The sequence below is a fragment of the Anthonomus grandis genome, chromosome 6 (assembly GCF_022605725.1).
Source record: "Anthonomus grandis grandis chromosome 6, icAntGran1.3, whole genome shotgun sequence".
Classification (NCBI taxonomy): Eukaryota; Metazoa; Arthropoda; class Insecta; order Coleoptera; family Curculionidae; genus Anthonomus; species Anthonomus grandis.
Window position 1 is genome coordinate 29,893,409 of NC_065551.1, and position 12,508 is coordinate 29,905,916.

General features: G+C 30.1%; 2 protein-coding genes across 4 annotated transcripts; one reads left to right on the top strand and one right to left on the bottom strand.

Annotated features, from left to right (window-relative positions):
• The first annotated feature begins 75 nt into the window (after nt 1-75).
• LOC126736995 (organic solute transporter alpha-like protein) lies at nt 76-12,463 on the top strand. 2 transcript variants are annotated; one of them, XM_050441654.1, is made up of 6 exons: nt 76-1,463; nt 10,585-10,736; nt 10,793-11,031; nt 11,741-11,837; nt 11,892-12,147; nt 12,208-12,463. In XM_050441654.1, exons 1-6 carry the CDS (start codon nt 1,364-1,366, stop codon nt 12,387-12,389), a joined length of 1,026 nt encoding a protein of 341 aa, XP_050297611.1. In that variant the 5' UTR covers nt 76-1,363; the 3' UTR covers nt 12,390-12,463. The 2 variants fall into 2 exon arrangements, with proteins under 2 accessions (XP_050297611.1, XP_050297612.1); XM_050441655.1 differs by lacking the exon at nt 76-1,463 and adding an exon at nt 7,937-8,212.
• Nucleotides 1,931-6,742, bottom strand: LOC126736993 (slit homolog 3 protein-like). Of its 2 annotated transcripts, none has more exons than XM_050441650.1 (2): nt 6,669-6,742; nt 1,931-3,620 (listed from the first exon to the last, which is right to left on the bottom strand). In XM_050441650.1, the coding sequence occupies exon 2, from the start codon at nt 3,600-3,602 to the stop codon at nt 2,445-2,447; it is 1,158 nt and encodes a 385-aa protein (XP_050297607.1). In that variant the 5' UTR covers nt 3,603-3,620; nt 6,669-6,742; the 3' UTR covers nt 1,931-2,444. The 2 variants fall into 2 exon arrangements, with proteins under 2 accessions (XP_050297607.1, XP_050297609.1); XM_050441652.1 differs by lacking the exon at nt 6,669-6,742 and adding an exon at nt 6,398-6,555.
• Nucleotides 12,464-12,508: the final 45 nt, after the last annotated feature.

The window sequence follows — 12,508 nt, forward strand, 5'->3', positions numbered from 1 at the left end:
CGTTGCTGGAACGTATTTATCGCTTTCAATAACCAAAGATAACTTGCTTTAGTTAAAAAAAAAGTTTCAAGTTCCACTTTGTATGTAAAGAAATCATTTTTAATGATGGAGCCTTGAGTACTACATGGAGTGCCTGTACTTGATACCTAAGGAAGAGGTAAGCACGAATTGCAAATGATTTTGGCATCAAATTGGATGTAAAACAAGTAAATGATCGCATCAACAAACGCGAATTGGAGAACACAATTGATGATGTGGAGAACCGGTACATCAAGATCTAAATCAATCGAACCCGTACACGTTTGAAATTGAAGATTTAAAGGAACTGATGAGACCAGTCACGCCTTAGAAAAACAGTTCAAAGAACCGGGCTACAAAACCCAAATTTTTCTAAATGGGAAGTTTTACAACACAAGTTAAAGAGGTTTTTTTTTTGTTTATAACTGATTGATAGCTTAAATTAAATGGACATCTAAAGTGTGTTTATATGACATAATATCGAAGATCAGTTCAATAACGCAAACCGCCTGACAAGTTTATTAAACATTGAAAATAAATAAAAACTATATTAAACATCAAGCATTTTAGAGCCCACATTTATATGAATTTTTCGTCTTAGAGTCGGTTTATGAATGCCTTCTTTATATTATGACATACCATTAAGTAATACCTTATATATGTTATGGTAAATGTAAGTAATCTAATGGTTTCAACTACTAAGCTAGGAAAATGGAATGTTTTTCCTTGCCACCAATCCAATTCATTCCAAGCCAATAAAAAGGCTTAATTTCATTCAAATTTAGGATTTTGCGATATTGTTTTGTAGACGCAGAATAATCCTTTAAAATTTGCAACAACTTTCCTAAATCCTTGAATTGAAACGTTCTAAGGTATTGAGCTTTTTTCCACGTCTAGAGACTTGTTAGGCATCAATAATTGGCAATTTATTTTATTGCTAACGGTCGAAAAACAGGATAATGGATGTTTCAAAATGGAGAATTCTTTATATTTATTACAACGCCTCAAATAGAGATACTCTGAATTTAAAGTTTTCTTAGGAACTTGTAACAATTAGAAAGAAAATTGTACCAAGTCTTTCTAATCATCCTACTAATTGATTTTCTTAAATATTGCAATTTAATCTTAGAACCTAGGTCAGTAAGAATGGTAATAAATAGTTTTATTGCAAAACGGGTTGAGAACAATTTATTTTCATCGATAGAAAAACAACGACACTTGATATTTGTGCTACAGCTGAAGTGGTTTGTTATTATTAAATTTGTACTAACATAACGGAAAAACCAAATTCTGTTGATTTTCTAATGTCTATTCAATTTGGTATAATGTGGTGTAGCAATTAAGAATGACAGGGATGGGGAAGGAAAAGACAATTTTTAAAATGTTGACCTATGCGCTAAATTGGAACTTGGGACTGTGTCAAAAAAAGTTGATCTTGTATGAAGGTAAAGTTCACAAAACTACTTTTAAAAAATATATATTTTATTTGGAAAAATAATGTTAACTTTCAAAACGATACTTTTTCAAAAATGCAATATATGTCACTTTTAGAAAAATTTAGTATATACTTAGTCATTGTGTTGACACCAATGATAGAGTCTCGATATACCCATATAAATCACCAAAAATAAAATATTTAAACAGTACCAACGTTTAGAAAAGCAAATTTGTGTCTCTAATTTGTTTGCTAAGAAACAATAATTGGAATTTTTAATAGTCTTATCTCACTTGCATCATTACTATTATAAATAATGATTTTGTATGATTATTATTTACTTAATCCTATTTTATCTTTATCTCATAAGCAAAACCATTAAAGAGACTGCTCCTAATAATGTTTGTGTTATGGGTCTATAAAATCAATTTTATTGTGTAGTAACGTCACTCTTTGCCCACATAAATAATTACTTAATACATTACTTTATAAAACTCGTACCAAATAAATTTCGATTTTGTGGCCAACGGTATAAATATTTGGACAGCCAACTACATAAATTAAAATTTCTGGCCCTTCAATTCTGTTATAATAGGTGATATTGTTTTCGGTGTTGTCCAATATGATTTACTTTCAACTTTTTCAATCGAAAATTGTTCTTTTCTACAGTTTTTAAAGATAATTATGCACTTTGTTGTTGTTGTTTAAGGAGAATATGTATAACGCGCATCGAAGTTTATTTGGTACGGGCAATATTTGTTTATTTTATATATAAAACTTTGAAGTACAAATTAAATATTACAAATGCAGGTCTAGTTGTTCCTTATTGTCCTATTTCTACCCTATACTAGTGAACTAAGTTACGAATACTAAAAGAAAAACAGGAATATTATAAAAACGGTTTGAGTACTACAGCTATTTTTGACTATTTGAAAAACGTTGTATTTTGTTCCCAACAATTTTTCATCAGAGAGAAAATAACTTGATATTGTTAGGCTCTTAATAAAGTTACTTGACTATCCGAACTTTGATCCAACTTTTTATACCTGAAATTATACATGATTTTACAAAAAATGGCCCCAGCTAAAAATCCCAAAAAAAAGCTGGTGGTAATCGATATAAATGCCACTAAAAGAACCCCATTATTTATATAATCAAATGGAAACCTTTGCCAGCAATTATCAGGTAAAATAGCATCTAGCTGTTCGTCATTCATCTGGCTTATGTCAAGCTCTTCTCTGTCATCATCGTTGTAAAACTGCGAATAAAAGTCATTTTTTTCAGTTAGCATATTTTTTATAACCTTTCTGGATCTTTTATCAACCATATTGTTAATATCATAATCCGTCTTTTCATCCTCCTCATCACTATTATCACATTCCTCACGGAATTTTTCTATTGCTCCATCAGTACTAAAAATATTCATAACTTTATCATCATCCGCGTAACACTGATACGACTCTGTAGTTTCCAAAAGCCTTTTACTGGCTAATAAATCAAAAGTTTTAAGATTGTCACAATCACATGTCCAGGAATTGAAACTTAGTTTCAAGAAAATACTATTTGCTGGATAATTCTCAAATGTTTCAAACCATATGGTTTTAATACTGTTCTGTTGAAGCATAAGCACTTTTAAGTTAGGTAGAGCTTCTAAAGCGTTCTTAGGTATAGCAGATATTTTACTGTTAATTAAACCAAAAACCTTAAGACTGTCAGATTTTATAATCGGCATATCACCATTAAAATAGTTATAGGACATATCGAGCAAGACCATATTGTCCAGTCCTGCTATGATGTCATAAGTCACGCTATCACTGCTAAGCATGTTCTGACTCAAATAAAGCTCTTGCAAATTTTCCAAACCATCAAAGGTACCCTCACCAATATCGGCCACTCCGGAATTGTTCAAATATATTTCTCTCACTTCGTCATTCTTCGGGAAAGTGAAATCTTCTTCGTCGACGAAAAGCAGTTTGTTTCCAGAGAAGTCCAATATGATCGGACTGAATTCTAAAATATTTAGGTTGGGCACAGCTTCTAGACTTTGATTAACGCAGGATACGGACGTTTCTGTACAGTTGCAGGACGTAGGACATGCGGCCTGTGCTTTGGCCATCCAAAGGCTGAAGATCAAGATGGTCGCCTTCATTGCATTGGTGTAGAGAACCTAAAAAAATGTGCCGACTATAATCGAGAATCTATGTAAAATTTGTAAAGAAGAAATTCTTAGGGAGTGACACAGGATACATGCAATAACTTCTTTGCTTTTGAAGCAAAAATCATTTTGATTTTTTAATACGTTCAGTTGCTTTCTGTTTTAATGGAAAATGACTTAAAAAGAAATTGCCTTAATTGTCTAAATTTTAAATGGCTGCGGTATTACTTTTACATATTTCATTACAAAATGATATTATGTAGCAATAGTAGCTGTAATTGTGGCTCTTCAAAATCAATCAAAACAAAAGTGTTAAACAGATAACAGTTAGACGTAAATAATAACAATTTAGTAAAGGAACAGATTGTTCTCTTCAAAATATGTACTTTATTAAGACAGATTGAAGAAATGTTGATCTGATAGGAAGGAGGACAATAGGTTCATAATTGAAATTGATTTTTATAAACAAATAAATTTTGGTGGTTTTCAGTGCCTGAGAAAACCCCTTAGAATCAATAGCTTGTCAGGTTTGTCAAAAGGAACCAGATTTTCAGAATGTTATTCTATTTTTGCAATATCAGATGATATTATCAAGTGCATCTGTGAACGATTTTTGTATCTAAGATTCAAAATTCTGCTAAGAAAGTAGTGAATAATGTTTACAGCGATAATCGTGAAATTAGTCAATTTGACTATATGAAGAAGCTGGAAGAACAGCCTATTCTAGGGAATACATTGAATCTCACTCCGGAATAAAAGTCTAGACCAGCAGAATCTTTGTTATCACTAAAGAAAAATCATTAAATAAGCGTCAGGTCAGTAATTATTATATTAAGAATTAATTGATCAACAAAAATGCAGAGAATAGAGGGACACAAAGTCAATGGTCTCAAAAGAGACTTGTGTCCCTCTATTCTCTGAATTTTTATTATCAAGAGGTCTCTTTGAGAAAAATGGACTACTTTTTTGAATTAATTGATCAACTATGAGCATATTTCGTCTACGATTGCTTTGGTTTTCTCATTAGTTTAAATATCTAAGACTAAAAATTATGCTGAGAAGTTAGTGAATAAGTCTGATCTCTCTCTCAATCTGACGAACCTTTGATTGAAGTGTTTAAAAAGGGCTATGTGAATAATGAGCCAAAACAGTTGATTTTCTACAAAGTTCCAGAAAAAAATGACACTGATACGGCATTCTCAAGCATTGAAACTACATTTAGAATTTATTTATTACTAATGATAACAGCAAAAGGGAACACCACGTAAATACAGGGTATTACAGCATAAGATGCTGATCCTTAAGGGTGTTAATCCTTGACAAGGTGATTTTAAGAAGAAAAATTCAATAAAGCTATGTCCTAAACCCTTTAGCTGCAGGGTATGAAAATCTTTTCTTCATCATAACTTTATTAACTTCCTAGATATGTTTATGAACTGCACACACTGTCTGAGTCGAATCAACAGCCATTTTTTGATTTAGTTTAATCAGTGGCGTCCGTACAAGGAACGTGGACTAAATATTTTTTTAAAATATTATGTACGCCACTGCTTTTCCGTAAAATAAAACCAATTTTTTTATGGATATATGGTGGTTCGATTTTTTGTGACTGCTATTCATAGTAGAGGTCAACTTATGCTGATTTTGGTTATAAGTTAGTTATAGGTTCTGGTTAATTTACATATTAATTTTTTTTGTATAATTTACTTTATATGCACACACAGGTGTTTATGCATCTAGGTGTATGTCAAATTGTGAAAAACTAACTAATAAGAATTTGTAAATTAATTCTTATTGTAACAGGACCAAATTGATTAATAAATTTGAATTTTTATAACCCCCATTCATTTTATTTATAAAAAAAGTTAAATTTATTTATTAATTTTATAAACATATGTCTAGAAGTCTAGCGGTAGTATAATATTAAATGGTTAAAAAAAATCATACAGGGTCTCTTAAATTTGGTTTTAATAATGACAATTTTCAACACTCTGTAGCTCGAAAGTTATGGAGTTTTTGGACATAGCTTTATTTGAACTTTCCTTAAAATCATTTAAAGAATAAGACCCTTAGGGATCAGCATCTTATTCTGTAACACTCTGTATGCTTTATTTAAAAAAAATCAATCATGATCATTAGATCCCATTCCAGGGATTGGAAGTAATTTGATATAATTATTTAGATGGATATTTTACTTTATAGGCAAAAAGGGTAAAATCATCAGATAAGATAATTGACAAAATCTAATAAAGTTTATATTTAATTAGGCAATATATTCTTGATTCTAATCCATGCAAAATTGTAAAAACCACATTCTGAATAATAATTCATACAATACCGATATTTATTAGCTTTCAAATTAAATCCGTTGCGGCAACTATCTATAGCATTTTCTTGGAAATACATGAAAATGTAAATGGTTATACATCCCTTTCTCAATATACCACATTTATCATTTAAATAAGTTTAATTACGTTTTATTAGTTTAATTACGTTCTATCTCATTTATTACATAAATTTTTGTTCCTACTTATGAAAATTAAAAAAAACAATAAAAAGCTAAGTGTTTATGCTGATTATGTCGTACGTTTATAAAAATATACATGATAATCATTTAATAATATTGAAATACTATATCCCCACTAAATAAGTTGAAAAAACTAGAAAATTAGAGTTTTATTTAACTATAATATGTTGGTAAGCATAAAACAAATCAACCCAACCCCCTATCATATCCTTCCCTTTATACTACCCAAATTGGTAATTACTTTAGCCTGACAATGAATTACCTGCGAGTTTACTTTTTCCAGTTACTATTCAATTTTTAACTTCATATCTTATAAAAAAAAAACTCGTACACACACTAGCTTTTAAAAATACACAAAGGAATCTAAATGTAAATTGTTAACACGAAATCCCTACCGCATCACAGTTATTGTAATACGACAATAAATTTTATCTGGACTACCACAAAATGAATCATCGGTGTGATAATCCTTTGGCATTGTTGTTCACAATGTTAGGAACCTAAAATGGAAATTATAAAATTTAAAGACTTACCCTTATTCTTTTTCTCGAAACGCTATATGGATCGGTAAATGGCACAGACAAGCTTTAAACTGTCGGCACTGAAATGTTTAGACTTTATCTTATCAAAAAACAATTTTATCAATACTATTTACCTGGAATTATTATCTGATACCATATTTTTATTGATGTGGACGGGAATGCGCGATATGGGCTTCAGATCTTTTATCACAAGCGGTAGTTTTAAGTTTATCGTGAATTGTTTGTTTTGAATGCGTATTTTTGATTATTCTGCGTTTGATATAAGAGTTTTTTGTGAAAGGTCATCTTTTATTTGAATTTGATTAAATTGCAAGTTAATCATATCATCTTTATTTATTAAGTATTTTATGGTTTTAATTATTATTGAGAATTTAAAAAGAAACATGTCTGTAAAGATTCCAGTTCAGTTTTATTAATTATATGACTAAAATAGTTGACTGTACTGAAGTTGGGTGAAATGATTTCTATTCCGTCGTTATATATTTTATATATTAGTATATGTATTTCATGTATATATTTACATATACAGTGCGGCTCTCAATTGTCCCTTCCCCCCTCTCATCTTTTGAATGCGTATATAAAAATTTGGCCCAAATACTACTATTAAGTCCCTAGCAAAATAAATTGCAAAATTCGCATTTTTATTTGCATTTAAAATAATTACTAACTATAGGTAACACAGAAATGTAACTATTTCACTACAATATATGTTAAAAATGTGCATCATTAACTTCAAGAAAGTAAAATAAACTCTTGCAGAACTCTTCACAAACATTTTGAAAAGTGGCAACATCAATATTGCAACATGCATCAATTTTGACGCAGATCGAAGATAGATTCTGGCTAGGTGATGTAGACTTTTTGTTTTAAGTAGCCATATAAAAAAAATCCAGAGGTGTAAGATCGGGCAACCTGGCTGGTCACTCGATAGGCCCTCGACGACCAATTCACCGTTTAGGATAAGTATTAGTCAAAGATTCTCTAACATTTCTGCTAAAGTGAGGCGATGCCCCATCTTGTTACACTCACACTGTATAAGACGCTAAAAAAATATTTTTATATAAAACGCATTCATCAATTCAAGTTTTTGTCATATATGAAAAAATAAAACTGAGAAAAAATTAATGCTAGACTTTGTTATGACAATGAACGTTAAAGACAAAGATAAAATTGATATCGCACATTTAATCCTATAGGTAATCCGAAGTTAAGTCATAAGCAAACTTATCCTACTAAAATATATACTTGAGACGAATTATTTAAGTCAGTAAGCGAAATCTAATTCTCTAGCTTCCTTCAGTCAGTATTTCACCATTTAACGTCAGGTACTTTCATTAAACGAAGTACCTAGTGGCAATGCTGCCTTTAAATTCTCGTTAGACGCGTGTAGAATTTTGAAAAAAGCGCCTTATTTAGTACAGGTAAAACTTGTGTATCAATAATGGTGGCATTAAGAGAAAATACTGCGGATGTGGTGTCAAATATTTCAAAATGTTCGACTTATTATATTCCTACAGTTGAAGAATATTTACAAGGTATTTGTAATAAAAATATTTTAATTTATTTTATCATACAAAAATTAATAACTATTTTGTTTAATTTTAATTTTACGACTTAATTTTTCAGTTTTAATAGTTACCCTTTACATATTAGGAAAATTAAATTGCTTTCAAATTTAAAAATAGTTTGCTGCAATAATGAATAACAAAAAAAAATTTTTTCCTCAAAAACACTTTACATTGACAAAGTTTTACTTAAAACACAAAAACAGACTTCTGTCAATAATTCCTCAACCACATACATTTAATTATTCACTAAGCACTATCGACATCAAATCTATTTAGTTATTTGTCAATATCTTTAATTTACTAGCATAATAATGTGTTTTTTAAGTATAACAATTTGGCAAAATGGATTTTTAAATTGCAGGGTTAAGTTCGAGATAACGTATCTTGTAATGGAAGACAAGTTTAATATAAGTTAAAATAACCACACTTTCAACTCATGTTTATTAGTTCTGTTAGATTTAAAAATAAATAACTTACGATGAAACTAATCATTCATCATGATATTATAATAATCAACACAGAAATAAAATATGTCACCAAATTCATATAGAAAGTCTAATATAAAATATCTCTTTTTGGATAAAATAATTTATTATACTATTTAAAATTTATTTTTGTAACTGTTAATTTTCAGTTATTTCGAACAGATATTAATTTGTAAAATGGAAAAAATTAAAATATATTTTTAGATTCACCTATACAGAGAATGCTCCTATGTTCACAGGATCAGCCTTTCTTTTATTCTTTATTTGGTTATTAAAAGAATTTTTGGACAAAAGTTGTATCTATTGCAATGTTTTTATCTGCTGTAGCAAATAATATCTTATATATCTCAATAATTAGTCTATATCAGTTTACCTACATTTAATTTCGTCTCCATGTCTTGTTATACTTATTATAAAATCCTTAAATTATTGGTAATTTATTTAATATTTCTGCATTGGAATCAATGTTACGTTCGAAATGTTTTTGTTTTGTAGCAAATGTTTTGACCTACTTGCCAAATGGAAAGTGTCCTTAAATATCCTTAATATACATTTTCTTAATCATTTAAATGTTTACATGCAGTTCCCAGAAGACCATGTGAGCCTTGTTATAAAACATTTATAATATTACATATGAGGTATTATGTTGTACGGTAATATTAGTAAGATATAACCCAATAACACATATTTATCATCCTACAAGTGAAAGTAGTACTACTACAACAAATAAAAATAGCAGTACGTACCCGGTATTTTCATGCATTTTATAATGCAGTCTCGTATGGTAGCGACAATATTAAATAATCGATTGCATAATCGAAATTGTAGGTTCCTGCTAGCCAATATGGTTTATTAAGGAGTATTGAGTAAAATTTGATTTCACGACTATTGAGAACAAAGAAAAGACTTTAATATTAAAAAGGATTTTGCAGAATTTTAGGGGATTCTATTTACTATCTAAGAATTTCCCAAGAGGAAAGAAATTATCAAAGTAAAACAAAACAGGTTGCATTCAGCAATGATACAATTTCTGTAGTCATTAAAAATAATCATTTGCAGCCCATTAAGTCACTTGCCATGTAAATTTGTAGCATGAATTTGTCATTCGAATATATAAGACGGTTTTAGCACAATAATTAGTAATTTTCACAAATGAATTGAAAAAATTAAATGAGTACTTATATATAGTTAAACACCCTATTTCTGATAAGAAATTTGGATTTAAAAATGCCTTCGCCTAATAAGAGCTTTAGTCAGGAAAACAAGTTGTAAGAGTATTTTTCTCGACTTAGATAAAGAATTCAGCATTGCGACTAAATTCTACTAAGGAAAATGCAAGATATCGGTCTAAAAGGCATCGTTCATCAATTTTTCAAATAAAAGAACAAATCGCAATTTTAAGTTTCAGCAATATGGTGCAATTTGATGTCACACAGAGGAGGATACAGCTCTTGTATATGTCCTAGCTTGCAGTTTCAAATAGCCCATACGGCAGAAAAAGTATTGCTTGTCTCTAACTCTAAAATATCCGATCATAATTCTTCACAAAAAAAAAACAAATAATTTTATTCGTATTACTGTTTCCTGAGGCTTAAGTACCTACTGCAAATCGATCATATCGATGATCGATCTATAAGATTGATCTGAATAAAAGTTCACCTTTATAATGTTGATAACAAAGCTCGAACAATTGCATTGCTGATGCAATACTAAAAAAATACCTACCAAAGAAGTTGAACATATATACAGTTCCAAAACTATTTAATTTGTTATATGAAGAGCCGGCAGCTGTATGTCATTCCAAAATATTTTAAATAAATTCAAGACTTAGGATAATTAATCTTTCTCTTTCAGCTACAGACATTTACGGAATCGCTCTAATATGCATAGGAGCATTGGCATCGGTTATTTCAATAATACTTTATGTCGACACTCTAATTACTGTAATTCATAGTGCTTCTTCTAAAGAGAAAGGATGCACCGCATTCATTTTATCAGTTTATCCGGTAAGTAACTATTTATAATAACCAAATCATTATGGCTTAACAAACTGTATTTTTAGGTGACATGTCTGGTCAGCTACTTTGCAATAATAGTTCCAAGATCTCACTTACTATGCGAAGCACTCACACAAGGCATGTTTATGACTGGCATGTATCAGCTTTTCTGTCTTTTTGTTTCGTATTGCGGAGGCGATGCACAGCTGGTAAAACAGGTGAAACCTAACGAGTTGTCTATGAAAGTTGGACCATGTTGCTGCTGGCCATGTTGCAGTTTATTGCCTACATTGAAAATGGAAAAGTATGTAGATTTCTATAAAATATTTCTAGATATTTGGATCAAAGGGAAATCGTGTGGACACAAGTTGCAGGGTGGGTCCGAAAATTGACCAACCGGCTTCAATTTATCAACTCTTGGACGACAGTAAGAAACATACAAATTCATTTTGTTTTTATCGTGCAATAAATTTTCCAAAATGCATACACATACCATATTCAATATACGTAAATGTACAAATACATCCATACAATTATTACATCCCTATAGCCTGAAATTTCTGTTGCACTATGGAGTATACAATAGCATAAGCGAGCCTACAGTGAAATACACCAAAAATAAGGTATTGTTTACATGAGTGTCAATTTTGTAGCCCTCTCACTACAGTTTCAACATGCACATCTCAGAGATATCTATTTATTCACTATAACCAATATTCGGCTCTCTCCTGCAACCTCGACAACACTCCCACAGGTTCATCACTTCTCTTTATACTGAATGAGAATTAAAAAAAATATATTCAACCCTCTAAACAAAACTATATGACTTCCAATATCCAAATATAACAAAGATGGTTCGGTATCTTATAGAGAGCAAAATTCCACGGATGTATGTATATATTATTATGATGGTAGGGTGAAGAGATTCAGACATATCTTGCAATTCAAATTGCCCAAAAATTACTTTAATCTCATCACATTAAATAAACTTCTAATAATATTCTTAATTTTAGAAAAATTGTAAAGTGCCTAAAGTTACTAGTTCTCCAGCTGCCTGTAGTACAAGGACTCGTTTATTTTATAATATTAGTCATGTGGGCAGAAGCAGAAGTAAGGCGTTACATACTTAAGAACGTGCACTTAAACTGAACATATACATTTTAGAGCTTGTACGAAATAAATTACCTCTATCTCCAACCGATAATTATAATATCGATTATATTCGGAATATGGGGAATGCTGATGACCATCAATCTATTGAAAACCACATTGGATTCAAGTTTTCTTCTTTTCCATAAATTTATCGTACTTCAAATGGTGCTTGTATTGGCCAAAATTCAAGGTATTATTGCTAGAATGCTTGTGTGGTATGACGTGTTTCCTTGTAAGCCACCAGTGACACCACAGGTCTATGCTAATTGTAAGTTTGTTTATACATTTTCTTTAACATATTCACACTTCTAATTTTGTTTTATTGCAGTGATTCACAATACACTTATGATCATGGAAATGGTGATATTGGGTTGCATTGCCAGAAACTTGTATAAACGGAAAGTTCCTGAAATTTGCAAGAAATCTATTAACGGAGTAATAAATACTGTATTTTCGGGTAGTCTTCCACATGTTAACAATAACAATAACGAGCATAAGGAAAGCATGTGATTTTTAATGAATTATGTACATAACTATTTTGAAAAATTTCATTTATAGCACTGAATAAATAATTGTATATTTAATATGTTTTTTAGTAAAATAAATAGTTTAATCACTAATAATTTAAG